Here is a 26692-nt window from a genome sequence, read left to right as displayed (position 1 = left end):
ATATTGTCTGCAAAAAAAATGGAAAATTACTTCAAATTAAAGCAGTATTTTATGTTTATTTAGTAAAACCAAGCTAAAATAGTATCAGTCATGTTATTTTTTATATTGTATCGATATATGATACAATTTTTTAATAGTGAAAAGGAATTGAATTTGAGAGTGAAGGTGTTCTATACCATTCTACTTTGAATTTAGTTCCAGTTATTTCATTTGGGCTTATTTACATAATGCCTGAATAGGATTACAGACCAAGGATTACATTATTCAACCAAGGATATTTTATTAGCATATCTTGAACTTCATATTGCAAAACATTTAAAGCATAGCCCAATGGTTATTTGGGGGGATATTTATATATTTTAAAGATGGAATAGCTCAGTAAATAAAGCACATTTATTTTACTGAGACTTTAAGAGAAATATTAGGATATTGGAAACATTACTGTAGTGTGCCTGAAGATCTGTACTCATTTACATGTGATTGTACATTTACAAGTTTTAATTTCAAAGTTGACTAGCAATATAGTCATTACACTTCCCAGTTTGATAATGTTATACTAATTGATTAGGGATATTATCCATTTCTGAAAAATACATCTTTTCACTTTCATTGAAAATATAAGACAATACATACAGCTTATCCAAAGAAAAGTTTGGATACAATCAGTGTGCACTCCTTTGCTGGCTTAAAGTAATTGTTTTTGAAGCTCTTTGCTAGTTTTCTTATTTTTATATCTGTATTTGTATTCTACTTTTCAGCTAGTAGGCTGAAGGTAATTCACACCTTTAAATTTATAAGCATAATGCAGAAGGGCAAGGGAAGAAAGATGAAAGCATAGTTAAGTGTATTATTCATATTTGAAAAGAGAAAGAATTCTTTTAGCTATTGTTTACCCAAAACCACTGTTAATATTTTCACCAGCAAATGTGTGTATGATTTTATTTAAAACATGTTTCAGTTCTGTACATCACATGTTTAGGTGAATCCCGGTAATTCCCAAAGTTTTTATCTATAAAAACATAATTGCATGGCTTTCATGTGGTCATTTACCAAATTCACCCAGCAGATGTACCCAATCATGAGATGAATAGATTATATTCCGAGACAAACCCAAATGTATTTTGAATTAATGCATAATTGTTACACTTTTATTTCTTTAATTCATAGCAAATGGCAGCCTCTTTATGATCTGGGCAGATAGTACTATTTGGATGAGGAACCATTTGGAAATCCCAGGGCTGTAGACTAGACTGGAAAATTTAAAAATATCCTACAAGAAGGCAATAAGAAATCATTTTTATATTATGCCAATAATACAACAGTTTAGATCACCCATGTATTCATCAGGATTTGAGCTTCGTTCAAAGGAAACTTTTCCTTTATCTTGGACACTTACCAGTTGAATATAATTTAATTATTTAAATGAACATCACAGAATACAATCAAGTCTCCAAAGAACCCCTTTGCCTATGCTGGACAGTTCTGTCACCCTGGCTACTACTGGTAGTTATAGTTTAGTAATCCCTAAGAAGGCACAGGTGAATTACCTGCATAAGCCTAGTTTGCATAGGCAAATATATGATTTTCCAATACCAAGTGGTTGCAAGCAGAATTTAGAAACTGCTTGTTAAAAAATCATGGTGCTTATTGTGATTCAAACACAGAATACGCTACAGGTTCCGTGATCTGTCTAGTAGGGGAGCTGGATTTGGGAACATACTAAGCACTTGCAGTATGCAATGTCGTGGTTATTTCCAAAGGCCTGTAATTGTTGCAGGCTATTCCTTCTAAACAGCCAGAATGTGATACAGGAGATCTGTGACAGGAATCTCATGTGGGATCTGAGACTTTTAGTCTGCTGGGATCTGCAATAGATGCTGCATTACATACATCATTGCTAACAATAATAATAATAATCTGGCTGGCTGGCTGTGCGACCAACCATAATGCATTTGGCATTCCTGCCTTGACTATCAATGATTCTATTTATGTGGGTTTCTTGATTTTTTTTATAATGTTCTCAGATTAATGAGGCTTTTACATTTTTAATGATTATGGTAACCCATGGAATTTTAGTTATCAAGGAAAAGTATGATCAATGAGTAACAGATTTGGGGAGTGTATGTGAGAGAGCGAGAGGAAGGGAGAGAGAGAATTGGATTTTATTTTTAAAGGAAAGCAATTCATTCTTGATATTTGTGGATGTTTTCCTGATGAGATTTTCCTCTTTCTGGCATGATCTTTTCCTGTATGGGGGGAATACATAGATATTCCATGAGTCAAATGGCAGTTTCAAGGGAAAAAGAGTTATAGCAAGAATGAGTTCATTCCCCACCCCCCAGATCCATATAACAAAGCCTTGTTTTCTCTTTCTTTCCCCCCCCCCTTCTGCTTTTAGCGCTTTTAAAACTTTGAGGTCATCCACAAAAATCACCTGTGTCAACACCATAGAACTGTTCATGAACTTGACAATCTGAAATTGCTACAATTGCAACTTCATTATAGTAACTTTGACGATGTTGTTGGCAAGCGGACTTAGACAAAAATTAGGGACCATGGCTATGTATGTATATGCAACAAAGCCACATACTCCAAACCCTAATTGGATGCTTTTCTTGAGAAAGGTTTTTTTTGGGGGGGTGGAATGTTTTCTTTTCAAAAAGATTGGGAATATTGAATAAGTGTAAACGCTGCTGAAATCTTATGTCCACGTTTTAAAAACTGGATCAACTTCAAGGGGATTTTCAATCTCTATATTTTTTTTGTCATTTGTTCTTTGGTATCTCTGATTGAGGGGATTTCCAAACCGATTTGTAATATGACCCAAGGGTCTATACTGTTCTATATTGTTATGAAATCAGTGATTTCTTTTTTGGAGGGGGGAATTTACATTGAGGTATTCGTATGCTCCTACTCTTGCCCCATGCAGATCTTTTGCTATAGAGGTGCTTTTGCATGTAGAGAGCTGGTTTGGAGTAGCGGTTAAGGTACTGGTCTAAAAACCAGGAGACTGTGAGTTCTAGTCCTGCCTTAGACATAAATGCCTGCTGGATGCCAGTCATTTTCTCTCAGCCCAATCCACTTCACAGGGTTGTTGTGGGGAAAAATAAGAGGAAGGGAGTATTTGGTATGTTGCCACCCTGAGTTACTTATCAACTAATAAAGGGAAGATAAAAATCAATCAAACAACAGATATGGCTGAGAAATAATGCTGCCTGATTTCATGGATAGCTATCGATACCTCTAGACCTACAGATCAACCCATGGTTTTATCTGGAAAAATCAGTTTCTTATGACTAAAGTATTTTTGTGTTTAATACTTAGAGCTTCCATGAGCATAGTTGGAGGAAGTGGAACAAAGAGTGATAAAGCAACAGCAAAGCAGTATTCCTGCTACAAGGAATCACTGCATACCCAAGACATTGATTGCATTCCTCTCTTGAGCAAAACTGCTGATAGTGTTTGAGGAAAACAAGTTATTGCTGAAATAGAACAGAAAACCTAGATATAATTATCACATATGGCTAATACTAAACTTCCAACATCTGGAGGGTGCCAAGATTTAAGTAGTCTTCCTCCTCCTTCAGGAGGAACACAAATGTAAAACAATTACATTTTTTCACACTTAAAAATAAATTCAGTAGGGTGCTTTAAAAAAATCAGTTTCTATGAAGGTAAAGGTTCCCCTCGCACATATGTGCTAGTCATTCCCGACTCTAGGGGGTGGTGCTCATCTCTGTTTCAAAGCCGAAGAGCCAGTGCTGTCTGAAGACATCTCCGTAGTCATGTGGCCGGCATGACTAAATGCCAAAGGCCCACGGAACGCTGTTTCCTTCCCACCAAAGGTGGTCCCTATTTTTACTTGCATTTTTTACGTGCTTTCGAACTGCTAGATAGGCAGAAGCTGGGACTAGGAACTCCGTTACACGGCACTAGGGTTTTGAACCGCTAAACTGCTGACCTTTCGCTCGACAAGCTCAGCGTCTTAGCCACTGAGCCACGGTGTCCCTTTTTAAATTAAATTAGATTAAATTAAATTAATTAAAGCTGTTTTAGAAGATATTGGTCCAAATTACATAGCTGCTGTTATTTTAGTGATCTAATGTTGCTGGAATATTTTGCTGTCATATTTACACTAGCTCAGATTTGTCCCTTTTGAAAAGCAGCTTCAAACATGTATCTCTGTGTGTTTGTGTGGATTTGTCATGAATCTCATTTTGTGTTTGTGTGTGTCTTCCATTTATTACAGTGTAAATAGCAGAATTATGCATGCCCTTGAGGAATTCTGTGGTGGGTTTAATTTTGCCCATATTACTCCTCTGTCTTTTTTTTTTAACAGCTGTTGAATATGTGACTTTTTTCTTCCTATCTTGACAAACCTTAACTACTGATAGTCAAGCTGCTGTCAAGGAAACAAAAGTAGAACTAGTAAAAAAGAAATACAGTTGATCCAAGATATTGATATTGTTATTATTACCTAGAAAATACTTAGTTTTCCCTAACACCCCTTGCCCTAATCACTTGGTTCATCCCATTCTTGAACAATTTGAACAACTCAACATTTCCACCTGACTTTGCCTTGCTTGAGAAAACACGAAACTGGCATATTGTATTATATTTTCACTTGCCTTGAACAGCTCCTTTAAGTGGGGAGCTATAGTCAAGCTCATTTTTTAGCTAAGCTGGCCATGCTGGGAATGTTCTTGAATAAAGAGGGCAGGTGAACACCCAGTTGCATTGAGATATTGAAGAGGATGAGCGCGCCTTGCAGTTTCGGAGGCTGACCGGCTGGCGCTAGACACGGGCAGCTGCAACAGCTGCTAATGCTAGGGGGCTCTACACTTCCAGCAGAACCTTCCTGAGTTCACAGCTCGAGCAAGCTCCCTCCTCAGTTGCGCTCTATGGCTGTCCTGACCTCTAGAGGTTCACTTCCTGTTGGAAATGCTGCTTTTCCTGCAGCAGGTATATGCAGCAGGCTGGCTCTTTGTTACCCACTGCACTTCTTTCTCCTCTCTCTCTAGATGCTATGAAGGTAGGAATTGATACCCTGCAAAGGTATCCCGAAAAGGCACTTTGCCTGTGGAATGAGCATGGTTTCTCTGAATGATAAAGGGAGTTTCTCAAGCCTGGGGGAGGGGGAGGGGACTGTGATACTGACTAAAGTGGTTAACATTCCCCTCCCTCCCTCTCATCAGTGTGTCCCAGGGCTGGGAGCTACTGCCTAAAGTAGACATTATTTTGTCAGGGTTTAGGAATATCTGAAATGTTGATGCTGTTTGCATAAATAATTTGCCTATTCTGCAACATTTTTTTTAAAAAGAAGCAGTTTGTCTTAAAAGCATGCTACGTGCAAGTTGAAAATGTGTTGTGTTTCTTCAGTTTCAGAAGAAAGGCTGAAGTTCTGAGAACTTGATATATAATAGACTTAAAACATTATTGGGTCATAGACATTCCCACCTCCCCCCCCAAATTATTGTTGCTTGTCAGTCTCAATTTGTTAAGATACACCCACTTCTATTTTTGTGTTACAAAAATTAAGAGATTTGAATTAAAAATGTAGTGTCTAAAAGCTGTTGGAATATTTGTTTTACATTTCAATGTTGTCCTATCCTAATGGGATCAAGGTTTTGGTTATTTCCTAACGGATTTGGGGTAATAAAAAGTTACAATATTGGGAAAAGTTGATTAAATGTAATCGCTGTCTGATAAAGGGATTAGTAAAAGGAAGTATAGTTCAATGATCAAGCACATAATTTACAAGGGGAACATTTGGGGCCGCTTACTACATAGCATTTCAAGGATTAGTAGAAAAGACATCTTCTCTAAAAACTGCTGGTTAGTATTAACAGTACTTAATTAGTTGCATCAGTAGATCCATTTAATACAAAGATACTTCCAGTATTTCTATTTTTATATGTTGCTCTTCTGAAACAGAATGACTTGGTAATCTTCACAACCCTGCAAAGTAGGCCAGTATTTTTAATTCCATATTGCAGATGGAGGACGTCATTTTTGTGTGTTCATAGTTGCCTGTTTATTTTTTATTTATTTAAACAACTTATATGGTCATCCATCTTCAGTAACTCTCTACATTTCACAGCACTTCTAATATCAGTAATATCAATATTAGGGTAACTGTTCACTTATACTATCTGTCCTGATGTATCTTTTCTGGGGTATTTCTTTTGAAATAGTGTTTTGGGCTACAGTACATTAGTTGTTGTAGATCAGATGCAATTCCTTTTATGGACCTTGCACTATGCATTCTGTATAATGTAAAAGAAGCTCCAAATTATTACTAATGTAACTTCATTCCATATTCTTGCCACCTCATGTCTTTTAAAGCCCATTCTTCTTTTCATGAAGTATTGATGTAAACATATTTCCTTTTTCCAAGTAAAATTCATTTATACATGTATATTTACCTGATGTGTAAATATTTTCTAATATTTACACATCAGTGATGTTGAAATGAAAATTAAGTCTGTTAAGATAACTTCATTTATTGCATTCATTCTTTTCCAGTCGGTTGCCTCCTATTTATGTATTTCCTTTAATTTACTTTTTCTACTGTTAGGAGCATAGGACCAAAGGAAAACATATATAATGTAGAAAATTCATAATTATAATATTCAACTTTTTATTTTTATGAAAATGTAATGGCTCTATTACAAATTTTGAGAGCTAATAGAAAATATAGTAATACTTTTCTCCAAAAATATAACTCACAAATATTCCAAAAGAAGTTTGCCTTGCAACAAATTGATGATAATATATACTAAACCCCAGGACACCTTTATTCCGATTTATGTTTGCCTGATGTCACTAGGACAGTTTGTTTAAAAGAAGTGTGAGAATTAAATGGGAGAGTAGTTTAGGCTTTGCCTTTGCAAAAAGGGCAAAATAACAATTGTGCCTTTTAAAGGGTTATTTGTAAAGTTATCAGACTATTTAACATGCAATTCCTTTCTTGTGCAGAAAGGATTAATTCTGCTTTTAACTCCGCCCAACTCCATGGCTGCAAATAAGTTGGAAGATACCAATCCAGGATCTTCTGAATGATTTTGTTGTTGGGGTTAGCTATGTGGCATATTTAAAATAAATTGAAAACAATTTTTTATTTTGTTCATGGATCTGTAAAATTTCACATAATTTGGCAATGTTTATATAAGTAATTATGTAACAGTATCTGTTTTGCACAATTTGGGGCCTTAAAGCATTTCTTAACAAAAAGTATGATAATAGGAATCCAAGGGTGGGAGAAAAGATTTTGAAATAGCGAGAATCAAAGGAGAACTTGATCTGGAGCAACAATTCCTAATCTGGTTGTCCTCTAGATATATAAACTTGAACTTCTAGAATTCTTAATGAAAGCCAGGTTAGTTGAGGGAGTCTGAGTTTGAGAAGGTTTGTCAACCTGAAGTCATAAATGCAACGTTTTCCTTTTATGAGATACAAAAAAGCAGTGCTATAAAACAGGCAAAAGGACTCCTGTTGACCACCAGAAAGATGGATGAAAAAGTTTTTTTATTACATTTCACTCCGAAGTAATTTAGGTCATTTGAAAGAGGGGGATGGAAAAGTTTGAGAAGTTAGAATTGAGTTGCTATAACTCTTATGCAGGGAACTCAGAAGTAAACCTTTTTGAAGTAAGCTGGACACAATTATGGAATCACCTCAAAGATGAGTTGATTTTGCTTTTGCAGCTGGTACTTTGAGTTGGTGACAATCCTGGTCTCTTAAGTTTTGGAGATGATTCCTACTTTGGAACAGGTTTGTCTGTTCCTGCACATAACATAGTAATATTTTAAAGCCAGCTTTATTTTTGCTTTATTTCAAGAAATGAAATGCTCCATGTAATGTACTAACCTAACCTTGGTTTGATTGTTGCAATCTAAACCAAACTTTTTTTTTTTTACCAGTCCCATCTGCAGGAAGAGTGTAAGCATACAATTTTCTATTGAAGTATATAGCTTTCACTCAGGAGAATGTTCAGTTTGGATATAAATGCATGTATAAGTGAAAATCACAAGTTTTATTGAAAAACGCCTATGGAATGCTTTTCTTTTACTGTAACAATAAACAGTTTATTTTTTAAAATGTTTAGAAACAACTGCTTTCATGTTCAAAAGATCTTAAAATTATCCAGATTTGTGTAGTCTGAAAAGATTTATTCCTTTCTTTCAAATGTTGGGGATCATTCTTTTTGACAGTTAACATGCACAACAAACTTGAGCACATGAGTTCATTAATAATATGTCTTTTTACTGTTAATTTACTCATTGGTTTTCTCTTTTATACATAGTAATAACATCTGTGAATTTCATGTGTGACAAGCAATTTGAGTTCAGCTGAGATACTGTGAACCTAAGTATTTTCAGTACCAAATTGTTATAGTATGTTATAGTATCCTTTCTCATGCAAACTATGTCGCCAAATAATAACAAATGTATTTATTTTAGAAGCAAAGTATTTGCATTTTCACTTTTAACTTACTGAAATTTTTGTTTTGAATACATTGTTACATTTTGCAAACATATTGTACTGGAATTCAAATTTCATATTTCTAAAGCAGTAATCATAGAATATATAATTCTTATGACATCTTAGAATCAGATCTAGATTTTACTAGACTTCAGTTTTATTTTTTTAACATTCTGGAATCAAAGCTGTATAAGAAAAAATGATGTTGAAGCAAAAATGACAGAAGCTAAAATGCCTCTCAAAAATAGAAAAGGGTCTTTACCTTTTGCTTTCTCATCAAAACCTAATCCATTTAAAATATGCTATGAAAATAAAAATTAAAACTGTCTAAATGGATAAAACCTAAAAAGAAACAATTAAGTATGGGCTAAAAATGGACTTTTATAGAATACCAAAAAGGACAACTCAGGGGAAAATAACAGGTTTTCCAGCTTGCCTTTAAAAAAAAACAACGTGTTTCATCTCCTTTGGCCACTCTTTCCTAATCTTGTGCCTTTCAGTTGTTTTGGTTGATTGCTCCTTAGGAGCCATAGCTGTCTTGATGGGAGTCATAATCCTGCATATCTGCAGGACATAAAGTTAGGGAGAAGGTCGATATAGATAGGACAAGGAAGTTGTAGTTGGTGGGAGTATTTGCTGCTGCTCTCGGGAGAGGGGAAATGCAGTTTTATGTTGTGTATTTTAATGTTATAAGTCATCCAGCACAGAGTCAGTTTGTGTGTGAGTTGGGCAGCCATATAAATCTGTTTAATAAACACAATCAAATCTCAAAAAACCCCAATTCCGGATAAAGTTACAGCCCAAAAAATAATTTTCCGTTAAAAATCTATAAACTGATGTGCTACTGCCTGGTCCAAACAACTTCTACAGATGATTCCTAAAGCATTACTGGCAGTCTCCCAAATTGTTAAACAATTGGCCAAACCAAATTAATACTACCTCGAACTGACTCTTAGCCATAGCTGCAGGTTACTGCAGGTTACTACGCAGAGGTATCTGTGTTTCAAAGCTTAAAAAGAGTGCAGATGCTAGATGAAACCTTCAACATTTGATGGTATCATACTTTTGGGGAAGTCCCTAAAAGATCTTGCTCAAAGTTAAGGAGAAGAAAGAAGTCCTTCCAGCCCACCTTTATTGGTGGCTACTAGTCCAAACTTAAATTCTTTTCATCCCTGGTCTAGAACCGAAGGTAGGGGAGGATCCAGAATCTCTTGGAAGGGAACTGAATTGAACTAAAAGAAGATGCATAATCCAACTATTCATGTGCTGACAAAATCTATCAGAAAAACATGGAAGTTGTTTTTGGCAGTTGCCAAGATCTTTTGAAAGCGGCTCTCTCAAGATTCCCTTTTTCTCTACTGTTAATTATCTGGATTCCTCCTAAATGCAGATGAGTTTTTTCACGGAATATAGAATCAGTTCTTTAGTACCATTTTTTTTACACCTATGTTTTTTAATCCTATGCTTCAAAGTTCTAAATTCTGCTTGTCTGTCTCTTAACTTACTGTTCTCTACTGCCATCTGTAGACCTTGATCTTGCTTGCCAGAAGCGTGGGAGAGTAAATCTCAGAAAAGATCATCTCTTGCCCATTATAGGAAAAATCTTTATGGGAAATCCTGTGTTCCAGTTAGTATATGGAAGGGTATTTATTTGTTTGTTTGTTTAGCAAGGTGGATTTGATTTAAATCGAGTTGATTTAGATCAAGTTGATTTAAATCATGATTTAAATCACTAGTAAAAAGGCTCGATTTAAATCAACTCGATTTAAATCATAATTTTTAAAGAGCAACTGTCATCTCTGCTACTCCTTTGACCCACTGTTGACTCACTGATAGTCCCAGTGTTGCAGAATATACAGCCTCATGCTACATAACTAAGCTCCATTTCATGCTGAATAAACTAAATTATTTATGTATCTTAAATAGAAAACTATCTTACGATAGATTTTTACCCCAAAAGTTTTTTATTAAAATAAATTCGATAAAAATAAAAAAATCCGGTTTAAATTTAAAAAATCTGATTTTTTTGACTTTTTAAAAAAAATCATTGATTTTTATCCACCCTGTTGTTTAGTGTATGGCATCTACATAGGTCATGCAATCACTGATAATGATGGAAGGACATTTGTAATAGAGTATATATGCATCTTGAAATTAAAAAATAGAGACCTGGCAAAGTATGTCACATGATGTACCGGTATTTATTTTATTGGTTTATCAGCCAATTTCTGTGACAGCTCTAGATAATATACAATTGTGTAATAAATATGTCCTTAGGAGGTTAATCTTGGCAGCTTTTAACAACTCACATTGGGAAAACCATAAATACTAATACAAGCATCAGTCAGACTCAGAAACCAGATCCCAAATTATGCTGCTCCGGGATCTGCTGAAAGAGCCAGATCTTCACAGGTTTCCTAAAAGTCAGTAGGGACATAGTTACGTGGATATCCACAGGGAATGCTGTTCCTGAGGGTATGGATGGCCAGAGAGAAGGCCCATCTCCAAGGTCCCATAATGCAACCTATAAGAAAAGTCTGAAGAATGAGAAATATTTCATATTTCAGTAAAGTAAGAAAGAATCTGAACTCCACACAAACATTAAAAGGATTGAATTGGTGAATGAGTCAGCCCTGAAGATCAATGAGATGACAGGTGCCCATTGATCATCCATTTCATACACATTGAGGTATACAGGCATTTCCTTCTTTTGGTTATTTTCTACCTCTATGAAATTGCTTTGTAGAATCGTGGCCTATCTTCAGATCAGGGGGGAAAAAAAGCACTGAAGCTGGATTCACACATTGTGCTAAACTTGTCTGAGTTAAAATATGTCAACCCAAACATTAAGGGGTATTCATTTAACCACGAAGAAATTAACAATGGGTTAGTATGGTAAATATATGAAACTTACTGAAGAGACATCATATAATAAGAGTTAAAAAGTTGGTGTAATATATTCTTGTTTATCTTTAAAGAACAATCAAATGAACTACCTTCCCCCCCCCTTTTCTCATTTCTATTTAGAGTAGAAATATATGTGTAAAACAACATGGCGATTTTTTTTTTCAAATATAGCATTAGGAATATTATAACTACTTCCCATTCTGGAAAATACAATCCATTTCTTTAAATGGAAGAAATATTCCTGGCTTTTTTTTTGGAGCAACCCATTTTGCAGAACACAGGGAAAAAGTAGAACTTTTGGGAAAGAAAATAACACTATTCTATATATCCCAAGTAAGAGCCTGAATAGATCAGAACAATTAGTCATGAATTTTACACAAGTTACAAAGCAAATTGGGGGGGGGGATTCAATGACAATGGGGACAGGGAATTAACTCTCATTACATTGGAAATAAAATTGCTCATAATTTTTATCATAGCAAGGGAACAAATCAAACACTTTTTACATTCTGGCCTGGTTGATTGCAAATGAATGTTGACAATGTCCCCCAATTGTCCACAAGTTCCACTTGAAGAAAGGAAATCAATATCTTTCCTTGAATCAATTCCTATAGAAGGCAGTGTATCCAAAATTATTGATATTATCCTGCTTAACATTGACTACTAGACTTCCCATGCTGTCCCATTTTTCTTTGTGAATTTGCCAGACGCGACAGCATATTTGATTAATAGCATTATGGCTTTTATATTAGATCGGACAGGTTGTACCGAGTAATGTCATTTGCTGTTCTTACTGGGTTGACAACAGGCAGTGCTGATGGCATGTCTGGTTTTTAATTGCTTCCATGTATGAAGAAAATGGAATATCCAAAGCTGAATGATGTGGCTATTTCACTTACAAGCAAGCTGATCAAACTGTTACTACTGCTTATCTTACAGGAGATTAATATATGGTGTCTAGAATCATTCCTTCATATCCGCTTACAATTATAAGAAATGGTAAACAAGGGTTATGATGTTTTATTTGAACAGAAATGTTTTGTGTTCAGGGACAGACCTCAAACTTCTTCCTAAAATGATAATCTTTCTTTTAAACATTAACAGGTGGAGAAGCAAGGCCTGGTCCAAGTGGCAGCATAGGGTGCTTCAATCTGTGGAATGTCTTCAGGTATGAAAAATTAACCACAAATCTCTGATGGGTTGAATCTAAAGTATACTAAACTGTAAAATAATACGAGGCTAAAGAAAATTACTCCAGAAGGGAGGATAAGATAGATTTGCATAAGAGCTTTCTCTTGTTTAATGAGAACTTTTGGAAAAAGTTATGCACCATGTCTATGTAGATACAATAGGTTATACCATTTCTTCCCTTGCATTCTCAGGGAAGATAACAAATATCACCGTGGGTCATAACTGAGAAAATTAGGCCAACAAATAAATTCAGGTGCTGTCTCAGGAATGTAGAGACTTTACAACAGGTTTCCTTAAAGGCAGTTGAATTAAATGCACTATGTTGAAAAAACTAAAAACAGAATTAAAAAATCACAAGCAGAATTTAATAAGTTGATTTCAGTCAAAATCTCTGATTTGCTAATAAAGAAGAATATTTGCAGCTCAGAGTTGAAATGTGGGGCCCTTGGTACTCTCTGAGCTTGCATTGATGATGTTTGAGTAATGAAATCTGCTGAAAGCAACCAAGCTTAGAGGGTACTAAGGATCCTTCATCTTTGATTTGCACATAGTGCCAAACAGTTTTGAATCCAGTTTTTTTGTTCAATTCAACTTGGGTACTTTGAATGTCACACAATTAAAAGAGTAAAAATTTGACAACCCAGGGAATTTTACATTGATTGCATCTTTAGTTTGCAGAAAACAGGGCCTGGGAGGACTCAGATTTATTCACGGAATGCTTGGTTCTAATTTTATCTTTTCCACAGCTGCATAGATTTGGGAGGAGGCTGGTTTGAGCACTGTTGCTTTCTGTGCTTAATACACCCCTTTCAGCAAGCCTTCTGTAGATTTCTTCATTTCACTGTCTATTGTTATGAATTGTACTAGAAAGATAAATTTGAACATTGCTCAGTTTCACTGTTGCTCATGCTGTGGTATTTCACCACAAAACATGATTTAATTTTCAATGCTCAGTGTGACTGAAATGGCTTGCCTACAGTGGCTTGCCTACAGTGATAAATGATTTTTCAAAAACCACAAACGCATATGGTGAGCAATTCCTCATTTGAGATGCTTAAAGCAATATAAGCACCAAGATGAGTCTATTTCATTATATTCCATTTTGCTTTGGGCTGGAAAAGAAAATTGCATGCCTAGATGGTAAGTTACAAACAAGAATAATTGATGACATTGCTTAGCATTTTAAGACACATCTGTTAAAGCACCAGCTTTAGCAGGCTTTGGAGCTTGAAGTAGCCTTAGTGCTAAACTTAACGTAGCAGGTGGTTCCATATTTTATACGCAAAACTTTAGAAAATATGTCTGTTTCTTTTATTTATATAGCAGGATTATTCACCAGATAACACCAAACTCTAGCATGTGTACTGGGAATTGGATAATAGAGAAGAAGGAAATATTCTATTCTTAATTAAACCAACCAGAATCACCCAAATGTGCTTTTTTTCAAAAAAACAACGGGACTTTCTGCTTTTTCTTTGAAGACGTTTTGCTTCTTATCCAAGAAGCTTCTTTGAAAAAACCAGAAAGTCCAGTTGCCTCTTTTGAAAAAAGCACCTTTGGGACAACCATGACCTGGATGACTGAGAATCTCCATAGACAGTTAGCAACCAGAATCACAATGCAATTTTTTTCACCTCTGCAGTTTGAAGACAAAACGGATGCAGTGTTTGGTAACACAGAAGAAGAACGTGAGTATGCAATCATTGGCTCATGAAATATTTCCTTAACCCATTTTGTTTGTGTGTATGTATGTATGAGTTACAAATGTTTCTGTTAAAATAATCCAGAAGTCCAGGCACCTGTAAATGCTGCATATGTTGGTAAAGATGAGAATTAGATCTTGTTCAAAACTTCTACCAGCTGGATTCGGACAAAGGGCACAGAGTTTCTTTTCTCTGATTGAATATAGCCCACAGGACTTAATAATGAGAGTGATTGCTTCTGACGTCCTTTAAATCTGTAGAATCTGTAATGCAGCTATTTTTTTAATATGGTATTTTCATTTCGTGTCATACTGGCTCAAAATGAACGTTGCAGATTTGGAAAAGAAACATAAAAAGGTTTTTCACTATTACCGTAGTTATTTTTCACAGAGTGTGAGAAAAGTCTAATTGAAAATGGGGGACTGATGACTGAAAAGAATTTAATAAATGTTGTACCCATAATTTAAAAAGTTCACATTATGAATAACTTCCTTTAAAAAAAAATAGCATAGTCTTTCAGAGAACTCAATTGGTAATATGTTTAGGTCAGACCAATCACGTTAAAAAAATTATGAGTAAGTTCAGCTATATGTTATAACTGACTCTAAATAAATTGCTTTTTTTTTTTTTAAAGTCATCCTGTTGTCTTCCCCTCTTTAGGTGCAAATATAGATTCTGAGATGTCTGAGAAGACAGTCCACAACCTCAGTCCTGCTTTTGACAGCATCCCCTACAGAATGCAGAACCGGACAGGATCCACCAACTCTTTGCTGGATGACAATGATTATTTCCTGAACTCAGGAGACCTTGCAGGAATTCCTGTAGTTGGAAGTGACAACGAAGAAGAGCAGACTTTTGCTCCAAAGGATAGTCTCTCTTCTGCCCTTCGCTCTGAAGATAGCCGGGGAGATGGGAGGAGGGTCCGGGATCATGTGGTGGACAATGAAAAAGACACCCAAATGCAAAACATGATCCAGAAGGATCTCTCCCCCCCTTTTGACAAGGGACCCTCTGTGTTTAAATCCCTGCGGAAAGACTTTAGCATAGCAAGAGATGATAGTAAAGACAGTTTTTTGACAAAGGAGAAAACCAGAGAAGGATCTTTCCAAGAACGTGACAAACGTTTGGAAAAAATGCCGAAAGAGCTAGATTCCAGATTGAAAAGCAGTTTGCTCGATAAATCAGGTAATATTATTCACTCAGTTTTGCTAGGAGAGTTCAGAGCTCCTATTTTTTTTTTTTTTTCCCAGGAACTGGCTCATATTTCAAGCTCAGGATAATACAGATCTTTCTTTTTCAGCTAGCGTGGGACTTCAGCCATTGTGGGGTTTCGTTTGCAACAAATCCTAGTTAGCCTAGCACAGGAGTCAGCAACCTTAAACACTCAAACAGCCATTTGGACACATTTCCCAAAGAAAAGAAAACACCGGGAGCCACAAAGCCCTTCCCACGCCTGACTATTTCCTGAGCGGCCACAAAACTAGCCTATGTAGTTGAATTAAACATTCTGTTTTCTTCTGCAAGTTTTCGATTTATCCATGGTTGGCCTACCGGAAGTCGAAAAGCTCAATGAACCGCATGCTGAAGGGTGTCGCACATTGGCAGTTGTGACTCATATTTTGAGCAACAGGGAGCCGCAGCAGAGAGGTGAAAGAGCCACATGCGGCTCCAGAGCCGCGGGTTGCTGACCCCTGGCCTAGCATATTATGAGAAGCAGATCAGAGAGACATCTACAAGGATCTTCCCTGTAAATCATGGTTGTTCAATGTTTTGGCTTGCTTGGGCCGCATTGAGTGAAGAGGAATTGTCTGGGGACGCATATAAAATATGTAATATAGTTAATGTTTATAAATAACAACCTTTTATTTTTTATTCTTTTATTATCTTGTGGGGCAGCATTACTAGTTGTCCAGGGCTGCCAGATTGTGCAGCAAAAGTCTAACACAGGGATCGGCAACCTTAAAACACTCAAAGAGACACAAAGGCCCTAACCAGAAGGCCCCAGTTCAATTCTGGAGCCAACCAGAAGTCTGGTTCTCCCCACCATAGGGTCTTCTCCTAGTGTGGTGTCCTTTTCCCTCTACATATCCTAACTGAAAGCCCTATCAATTGTGGAGCTGACTGGTGACAGGGAGCTGCAGCAGAGGGATGAAAGAGCCAATACGGCTTCAGAGCCGCAGGTTGCTGACCCCTAGTCTAACCCATATTTCCAACTTGTGGTCTGCTGTTCAGACTTCTGTGGTTTCCTTGCTGCCATCAGGGTCAGCCTGCCTCTTCTTGACCCACGTGATTCAATTATTATTTTAAACATTTGAAGTTTCTTAGTTCCACCAGTTTAAGAAACTGAAGCACTGCTGAATAAGTTGTCTTTCTTTCCAAAAGCATCTGAAGAAAACACATTGAAATATGTGACACATACTCACTTTAGTTACACACACACACACACACACACACACACACAAAAATATATGTACATACATACATATTATTTGGAAGATATTGATATAAATGGTCTGGTTTCCACAATCATCCAAGGATTTATTTATTTTTTTTAATGTTACTAATTGCACTTTCTGTATTCCCCAGTTACGAATCAAGTAGATGAAACGTTACGGACACATTTAGCACCGCAAACACCAGAAACTAACTTCAGGGTAAGTAGCGGCTCTTGTGAAGTTTTTCCTTTTATTAGGAGTCGCTTTGCAGAGTAAGATGAGCGGCATATGCACTTAATAAGTAAATAAAATTATGTGCCATAAAGCACATTCTGGGGACTAAGATTACTGTAAGAATTTGGTTATGCTGTTGTACCTTCAGCTAGTGATTGTTTAAGTTATTCTAATGTCCCAGAAGAATGGGGGTGATTAGACGGTAATCATAAGGTGTTTGGCTCTGAAAATACGAAAAAATAGGGTGTAACTGAAAGGCCAGAGGAAGAGTGAATAAATTGCTTGGATAGAAAATTGAAACCAGGCCACAACACACAGTAGCCTGCCTGCAATTCTTTAAGGATGCCACATCTTTTCATGTCTTCATTTGGTAGTTGCAGAGAAGAGCTGGGTGATGGAGTGGCAGCTCTGAAGAGCTGCAAATATGGTCTGCCTTCATGTATACTGTATATGCTAATAGAGGAGAATATTTGTAGTTCAGGGTTGATGTTAGGGATCCTGGGTGCTCTCTGAGCTTGCTTGTTTTATTGATTGATTGATTGAATGAATGAATGAATGAATGAATGACTTTATATTACCTATTCGCCCATGGCGACTCAAGGCAGCTTACAGAATATAAAACCACATTTAAAACAATAAAACTAATAAGAAGGATGAAATAAATTAATATAGTATAATATAATAAAATCACCCCCGCCCCGGCGACAGCAGATCACACGAGCCATTTAATCGGGTGGGCTGCTGGGGATTCGCAGGGGTTTGGGAGAACCTCTAGCTAAGATTCTGTGCAGTTCGGAGAACCGCCAAATCCCACTCCTGGCTGGCCCTGCCCACCCCTCCCCTCCCAGGAGTCCCCGCACGGCCCATTTTGGATGCAGGTAAGTGCAGGGCGCACGCAGAGGCTCGGGAAGGGTGAAAAATGGGCCTACCAGAAGTTCGGGAAGGCCGGAAACGTCCAGAGTGCCACAGGAGGTTGGGGAGGCAGTTTTCGCCCTCCCAGAGGCTCGAGGAAAGCCTCCAGAGCCCGGGGAGGGCAAAAAGCCCCTCCCTCAGTGCTGCAGGAGGCTGACTAGGCCACACTCCACATGGCCACGCCCACCCAGCAATCGGGCAGAGAACCCCTTGCTAAAATTTTTGAAGCCCACCCCTGCATTTAATGGGCTCCATCCTGCTCTGGGTTCCCCAGGCCCGCTGGCAGAACCTTTCATTACCCAAACTAGGTAACATCATCATTAACATCATGGTTAATTGGTTGGCTTACACATTGAGGAAACAGCAGAGTACTCGGACTATTGGTAGTATTGAGTATAGAGGGAAGGAAGTATATCAACAAAGACTAATCAAAGAAGCCTTCTTAGATTATTATACTAAATTATATGCCAAAGATGATATACAGAATGAATTTATAAATAAATATTTAGAAGAAAAGAGAGTTATAAAAATTTCTAGTGATCAAAAGGAAAGAACGAGTCTACCAATAACAGCTGAGGAGATTATTGTTGCTATTAAACAAATGAAAACAGCTAAAGCTCCAGGAACATCATAACATCTGATGATGTTACCTAGTTTGGCTAATGAAGCATCCACAAGAAAACAAGCAAGGTCAGAGAGCACCAAGGACCCCTCGCCCTGTTTACGCCAAAGCACTTTTTCTGAATAAAGCCCAAGGCACTGCCTAGCCCTGATGCGAACGCTAAAGCATGTTTCTAACATCTGTGTTCTAGGAATCTAGCTACCTGTTTGCTAACAAAGACTCTGTTGGCCAAGAGCACGGAAACTCCTATGCGCCCAATATTAGAATCAAAGAAGAGCCTTTGGATAACGACTACGATAAAGCTATGGCACCTCAGCCGGGGCTACTCAATAAAATTAAAGATGAACCAGACAGTACTGAGGTAAGATCTATCTCCGTTTTCGGGCACGTGTTGTTTTGAGGGTGCATTGATAGTTTTGGGATTTATTCAATATTATGGTCAAAAACTGTAGGCATTTACAAACAGGCAACGTTTAAATGGTGCGTAGAGGACCCCAAAATAATTAGCCACTCCTATGCAACATAGGAATTTTAAATGCATTAAATGCAGGAAAAGGCATTTCACAGATTGGGATATTTACAACAGAACCAGGGTGAAATGCTCCCGGTTTGGACTGGATTGCCCAATCCGGTAGTGATGGTGGTGAGTGGTTCAGAGAACCGTTAGCAAAAATCCCTCCCCCCCCCCCCCATGTCCAGCTGAGCAACATGATCATCAGAGGCTTTTTTTAACTTGTAAAAGCATTTTTTTCTACAACCTCTTTGGCCAAAGAGGTTGTAAAAAAATGCTTTTAAAAGGCTCTGACAATCCCAGCTGAGCCGCACAATCGTCAGAGGCTTCTTTTTTTAAAAAAAGATTGTGTGCCATAGCTGATCCCCCCCCTCTTGCGCACTGTTCTACTTACTGCATGCCTCGCACACCTCACATTTGGTGCGTGGTACTCACTGTGTATGCGCAGCCAGCGAACCGGTAGTAAACCGGTTCAGATTTCACCACTGAACAGGACTCTCATATGTTGCTGATTGCACTGGGGTTAAATGGTGTGTATTCTAGATAGAGGCTTGGGTGCTTCTGGTTACAGCAGTTGGAATTTCATCTGTGGCCATTTTGTTTCAGGATTATGGCCAGCAGCCAAAAACTCAGGAAGGGGAACTGAAAATCAGTGCTGTGTTTTCTGTCAGTGGCAGCCCTCTCGGTAAGGATCAAGATTTGGGCTGGGTGGGAATTAACAGACATTGTGTGTCTATCGGTTGCTTGGAGAAACAATTTCACATGTTTTACGTAGACAAGACTAGCCCTCCGCAACATGGCACCTTCTAGAGGTATATTGGTGTGTGCTTACTCACTTGGTTTATATCCTGCCTGGCCTGTAGGAATTCCAGGTTGCGTATGTGGATGCCTCCCTTTATCTTCTCCCCACAGCTTTGTGAAATAGGTTGAGCTAAGAGAAAGAGGCTGGTCCAAAGTCACCCAATGAGTTTCCATGCCTAAGTGTCGAATTAAAACTGGGTCACCTTGGTCCTAAGTTGGCACCACCACTCCATCATCCTTCTAGAATTCCTAGCCAAGTTAATTGTTTTGATCAAGAAAAGTTGACCTGGAGAAATTGTGTAAGAAGTATTAAACAGGGGTTGTTGAATTTTTCTTTTTCCTCTGTCAGGATTGTGGGGGTTGGGAAATGCATTTGCAGGCAGGGTAAAGTAAATCTTAAAATGGGATTCCACAGATGAGAAGACAACCCCAGTAGCATTGTGTGTGTCTTTTCTTTTTGGCAAGCTCCGCAGCTGACCTCAGGTTTCCCGCCTAACACGCCATCCTCTGGCATGAACAAGCTACTTCCTTCGGTCCCAAGTACGGCCGTTCGGGTTTCCTGTTCGGGATGCAAGAAGATCCTGCAGAAGGGGCAGACGGCGTATCAAAGAAAGGGGTCTACTCAGCTCTTCTGTTCCACACTGTGCCTCACGGGATACACTGTACCAGCTGCCCGACCACAACCTTTCACCAAGAAAACCTGTTCCAGCTGCTCAAAGTAAGGGGCAGATAAAGGACTCACTCGACGCCCACCTGGTCCTCAAGGGCTTGGTAAAAACAGCAGGGCAGAATGTCAGTAAAAGGGTGTGGGATCATCCAGAGATCATCTGGAATCCAACCTTTGGATTCCTTAAATCCGTGATGGCGAACCTATGGCACATGTGCCAGAGGTGGCACGCAGTGCCCTCTCTGATGGCACGCGAGTCGTCGCCCCAATTCAGCTCTGCTGTGCACGTGCGGATGCCTCTCACCGGCCAGCTGGTCTTTGGGTCTCTGCTGTGCATGCATGGGGCGTGCAGGGGTTGTGCATGCATGCACGGGGGTGGGGGGCAGGCATGCACGCATGCACGTACAGGGGCATGCACGGGGGCCATGTGCGCATTGCATTTTGGGGGTTCGGGCGCGCACGCTTTGGGCACTCGGTCTGGAAAAGTATAGTCATCACTGCCTTATATGTTTTGCTCTCTGCCTCTGGAAGTAGAGCATAGTCGGAGTTAAAGCATCATGGCCAGCCTTAACACAGGGCTTTAACCCAAAAGATGTGGCAGTTACATTTTGTAGTGCTTTGATTTTCTTACAGTAAAGCAGAGCTTGTTAAAATCCTTTACAGTGCACCTATGGGATATATTAAGACAATGCTGGATAAATGAGGCAGTGCTTTGCCAGAATAAAGTCTTCCAGTGGTCCATTCTCCAAGTGTCTGTTGTAGCAACCCCTCCTTCCATGGTTCATGGGGCAGAGAACAGGTCAAAGGTCTTAGTGGTAGATCTTGTTTTGTGGAATGCCCTTCCCTAGTATTTCCTAGGCAGTTTTACTCCAGGATACATTTGACCCTTGGTTTAGTTTGTTTAGTTATCTGGAAAGCTGTGGTATTTACTACTTCCTGTTTTATGATACCATTTAACTTTGTATACTTTTGTTCTTCACTTGTATGTTGACCTTGTTGTGTCCCACTCTTATGCCCGTTCTCTTTAGATTGGTGGGTGACTGTGTAATAAATCCAGGAGTTTCTGGGCAAATAAAACTTGATTAATTAAAGCAACAATTGATGGTCTTACTTTGATAAACTTTCTCAGCCTAGTGCAGAATACTGGCTGGATCCTTGTTATTATTATCCCATATATATCCTGGGGACATATTGAATATTGCTATTTCACCTTCATGTAATAGTATTTGTGTCATCTGCCTTTAATACTTTTCCCACATTATCTTCTCAGTTAAAAAATCATTAAGGGTGCATCTCTGCAAAATCCTAGAAATATGCACACTATCTCAAACGTCTCTGCATGATCTCCTCATTTTGCTCCAGGGAATTAGGGGACCTGGCAGGATTCCAGTTCAGCTGGTGGGTGGCATTGAGCAAACGGCATTCTTGGCACCAATGAAACCGTATCTGCTGAATTAAAGCGAATTACCAGACCAGCAATTCCACTGCTTGGCATCCTTAGTTGTGTTAGGATTACAACTTCCATGCTGTTTGAGAAACCTGCAGGTTGCAGATCCAATTCACTGGGAGTTGGGAGAGCGCCAGAGACATTACAGATACAGCCACTGCTTTTGTTCTGTGCGGATCGTTATTTCTGAGTCTGAAAAAGTTAACTCTCCTTCTTTCTCTTTAACTGTTTAGGGACATCCTGCATCCAAAAGACGTGATTACAGCTCAGTTTGACAATACAAATTCCAGCAAGGATTTCTGTAGCCAGTCCTGTCTTTCCGTGTATGAGTTGAAAAGGAAGCCTGTGGTCACCATCCATACAAACAGTATCTCCACCAAATGCAGCATGTGCCAGAAGAATGCAGTGGTAACCGTCTTTGCTAGTCTTTCCTTGTTCTGAATGTTTGGGGTTGTTACATTCTGAGTTGGCTGCCTTTGGAGGTTAGAGCCATCACGTTCAGCGCACATTCAGCAACAAAGCTCCTCAGGTTGCTTTGATGAAACCATTAAACCTATTGAACTTTACGAGTGAATTTTTGAGGTACAATTGGTAAAAGCGTATTGCATGTGCGCCTCAACTAAAGTAAAGGCAAAAGAGAACAAGGAACCATCTGCAGCTCTGCAGAAAAACCTCATTAGCAACTGTGTTGGTTTTTGTAACATATTTCTTGCAAATACATCTGTAGGAGATGACTAGGCTGAGCCCAAGGATATCTTCAATTTGGAATTGCTGTGCTCCCACGAGAGATCTAAGTTCAGCCTCCTACCTGTGAATTCTGTTGACTCTTATCTAGCGCCCGTTTGCTTTGACTGTTAGAAGATCAGATTCTTGTGTATAGGTAGCATGGAATAAACTCATGGTACTTCCCAGCTCCTGGTTTCTTGCACCCTGACAGAATCTTACATACAGATATAGATATTGCTTTTCTGAATTAGATTTAAGAGGCCTAACTTTTCCTTCCTTCCTTCCTTCCTTCCTTCCTTCCTTCCTTCCTTCCTTCCTTCCTTCCTTCCTTCCTTCCTTCCTTCTTTCCTTCCTTGAAGATTAATTCCATTTTAACATATCTCATCTTTAACTTCTGTATAAAATAGATGACAGAGGTGGGTTTTTGGACCTTTTAAGAGTTTGATGGCGCAGTGGTTAGAGTATTATTGCAGGCTAACTCTGCCCACAGCCTGGAGTTCGATCCTGATGGGACTCGAGGTTGACTCAGCTTTCCATCCTTCTGAAATTGGTATTCATACCATTCAGAGAGTGCTGTAAAGCACTATGGAGCGGTACATAAATCTATTGCTATTATTTTAAAGTTCATACTTACCAATATGCAAATTATATTAAGTTCTTACTTTTTTAGTCTTCCTCGAACAAAGAGAAAAATAGAAGTATTGAACTGGCTGAACCAGTGTCTGGATTCAGTAAAGAAAGTGATGCTTAATCCAGACTCAACCAGATAAAGTACTCAAAAATCAGTAGGCTGGCTGATCCAATGATGGGGCATCACATTATTATGAATAAGGTAACAACTCCCTCCAAAAATAAAATACACAGTCGAGGGTGCTCCTTGGATTAGGGCAGTTTTTGGTCTCTCAGATGCAACATGTGATAGGAAACCTTTACCCAGTTTCAGCTGAAGGGCTCAAACCATGTTTAGACAAGAATAAGTAAAGGTAAAAGTTCCCCTCGCACATATGTGCTAGTCGTTCCCAACTCTAGGGGGTGGTGCTCATCTCCGTTTCAAAGCCGAAGAGCCAGCGCTGTCCGAAAACTTCTCCGTGGTCATGTGGCCGGCATTACTAAACACCAAAGGCGCACGGAAGGCTGTTACCTTCCCACCAAAGATGGTCCCTATTTTTCTACTTGCATTTTTTACGTGCTTTCGAACTGCTAGGTTGGCAGAAGCTGGGACAAGTAACGGGAGCTCATCCCATTACATGGCACTAGGGATTCGAACCGCTGAACTGCCGACCTTTCGATTGACAAGCTCAGCATCTTAGCCACTGAGCAACCACATCATTATATTACATTACATTACATTACATTACATTACATTACATTACATTACATTATTAGAATAGACTGTTCCAAATTGCTCTGTGTTTATAACAAAAAAATTAACAGGAATAATAAAAATCAATACTTAAATAGGTTCTTTCAGTCTGATGTTCATCCCATAGATTTGAAGAATTTTTGTTAAAAAAATCTGTGTAAGAATAATTATCTTTAAAAAATATGCTAACCAGTTCTCAAGAGTCTTAATTGCACCTCATTTAGAGACCCCAAATAATCTTCCCCTAACTGTCTCTGTGACAACTGAAATGATCCACTCATTTAGTAAGAGGCAGACAGTTTGCTCTTAATATTTAATGAAAAAAATCCAAACTTGGCAATAAAGCATTTATTTATATGGCTTGTCAGAGTTTGTTAACACATTCATAAGCCCCCAATAATTATTTTTAAACATTATGTCTGTTCTTAACAATATACTTCAGTATTAAACATTTAGCCTTGGATATATTTGGGAATAAGCTCCAATGTGTTTTGTAGCACTTATAGCACAAGCGGGCATAATTACCTTCGATGTATGCAATTCATTGAATTAGATTCAGATTTAGTCATACTTAGAACATTGTAATCAGCAAGAGGGATTTCATTTTCAGTGGATCTATTATAAACATTACAATAGAGCTGTGCAATTTTTTTTTGAATTCAAAACACTTCAAGTTTGAAACTTTTACGCTTGAGATGGCTGTTTTGGCCTTATGTGATGAATTTTAGAGCAGCTGCAGAATGGTCAAGAGAGTATCAGGATTGCTTCCAGTAAGAAAACCTGTTTTGAACTTGAAACATAGAGTTCTGGGCTTAAAGCATTTTGAATTTGAAACGTTTTGCATACTGTTATAATTCAAGGAGGCATCCAACCAGAAGTCCAGCTCCTAACATTGCATTTTTCCATGGTAAACTGCAAATGGGATTGAATTGACTCTCCACCTTTTTTCAGTTTTTAGGTACTTTTCACTGGGTCCTGTTCTATACTGATAGGTGTGATAACAGAATAAATGGGAAATATCGATTATATTTTGATCTTCCCCCCATAAACATTAAAAAGAAACTTTTAGGCTACTGCTAGAGATATTCACTTCACTCATTACTAATTTCTGTTTGTTCAGCTTTTTAGTTTGGTGCACTTTTTTAAAAATTTTGTTTGTATCCCTCGTACAAAGGACAAAGCAGTGTTCCATTTCCTTCCCATTTAATCCCTGTCATGACCTTCTAGTTAGGCTGAGAGTTAGACTGGTCTTAAATCACCCAGGGGGCTTTATGTGGCTGAATAGAAACTCCAATTGGGCTGTCCCCAAGACCAGCCCAACATAAAATCGGTATTATACACTGGCTCAGATAAAGTCAATTTAAAACTCTTAAGTAGTGTCTGGAATATGCTTATGCTCAGCATTTCTAATGCCAGATGACAAAAAACCATAAATGTAATGGTAACCATAATCTGAGCTCCGGCAGCAGCAGTAAATGATTATAAGTAGAGGTGTTCTTCACTTAACTATGGAAATTGGACCAGCAATTTAGACCACTGCTGAGTGGTGCAGTCATAAAGCGTGTGACTGCATCAACTTACAACAGCAGTTGTGGCAGTCCTAGTTGCCGTTGTTAGGTGAATCACATCTAGTTGCAGCATCCCATAGTCCTATGTTTTACCATTTGTGATCCCCTGTCAGCTTTCTCAGTGATTGTGAGTCGGTTTCTAAGAGCCTGAATCACAATCACATGACTGCAGGGATGCTGGGAGGGCCACAATTGCGAAGATCCGTTTTAAGTTCCTCTTGTATAAGTGTGTCATAAATTGCACTGGCTGCTGAATAAATGGTTGTTCAGCAAGGATTACCTGTCTGCAAGAAGCAGTCTCATTGGGCATCAGAGTAGCTGCCGCTGCTGTAGTTCTTCGACAGTATTTTACTAGTTTAAACTAAATTTCCCCAGTCTGGTACCTGATTGATATATTGCGCTTCACTTTCATCCAGCATGGCTACACTTCTTATATTCTATGCCCTCCTGATATGTGGAGTCAAACTCCCAGAATTCTCCCCACTAGCAAGTCCACACAGCTAAGAATTTCTATTATTGGGATGCTTTGTTTGGGCTTGCTAAAGAAGGTGGGAGTTGTTAGTCAGACTTCCTGGAAAGCGCCACATCTGAGAAGGTTCCTTTTGGAGGTTTTTCGGCTTGGACCAAACCAAAATAGATTGAAAGCATGCCAAACTGGAGGATCAAGCAAGCTCATTGACATGTCTTTGTATTTCATAAATGGGGCTTTAATCTCCCCTGCTTTTAAGGAATTGCCTAGATCAGAACTGGTGATCCCAAAATATGTGTGTGTGTGTGTCTGTGTGTGTGTGTGTGTGTGTGTGTGTGAGAGAGAGAGAGAGAGAGAGTGAGTGAGAGAGAAAGAGAAAGAGAGAAAGCGAGAGAGAAAGAAAGAACGAGAGAGAGAAAAAGAAAGAAAGAGAAAAAGAAATAGAGAAAGTAAAATAGAGAAAGAAAGAGAAAAAGAAAGAAAGAAAGAGAGAGAGAGAGAGAGAAAAGAGAGAGAAAGAGAAAAAGAGAGAGAGATGGAGAAGCTCCTTTGATAGACGTCTGAGGTCATTCTTCTGGCAGTAACTGTCTTGATTTTCCTACCTACAGATTCGGCATGAAGTGAATTACCAGAACGTTGTACACAAGCTTTG

At 38.5% G+C, this 26692-nt stretch overlaps 1 protein-coding gene across 5 annotated transcripts in view; it reads left to right on the top strand.

Moving 5' to 3' along the window:
* The window catches only part of LOC117663320 (zinc finger MYM-type protein 4), a 55933-nt gene that overhangs the window by 5460 nt on the left and 23781 nt on the right, over window positions 1-26692 (top strand). For 4 of the 5 annotated variants that reach the window (XM_034413395.2, XM_034413394.3, XM_034413392.3 and 1 more), the window contains 9 exons: window positions 12496-12559; window positions 14225-14270; window positions 14946-15470; window positions 16872-16939; window positions 18679-18849; window positions 19606-19684; window positions 20266-20518; window positions 22148-22322; window positions 26649-26692. The exon at window positions 26649-26692 is cut by the window's right edge and continues 169 nt beyond it. In XM_034413395.2, coding sequence (XP_034269286.2) covers window positions 14966-15470; window positions 16872-16939; window positions 18679-18849; window positions 19606-19684; window positions 20266-20518; window positions 22148-22322; window positions 26649-26692 — 1295 coding nt within the window. In that variant the 5' untranslated portion in view covers window positions 12496-12559; window positions 14225-14270; window positions 14946-14965. Of the gene's footprint in view, window positions 1-4925; window positions 5033-12495; window positions 12560-14224; window positions 14271-14945; window positions 15471-16871; window positions 16940-18678; window positions 18850-19605; window positions 19685-20265; window positions 20519-22147; window positions 22323-26648 lie in introns of those variants that run through there. The other variant, XM_087876303.1, reaches the window with a different exon arrangement.

The sequence above is a fragment of the Pantherophis guttatus genome, chromosome 10, assembly GCF_059756535.1.
Source record: "Pantherophis guttatus breed Tessera chromosome 10, ASM5975653v1, whole genome shotgun sequence".
NCBI classification, from domain to species: Eukaryota; Metazoa; Chordata; class Lepidosauria; order Squamata; family Colubridae; genus Pantherophis; species Pantherophis guttatus.
This window is presented reverse-complemented; position numbering and strand designations above follow the sequence as displayed.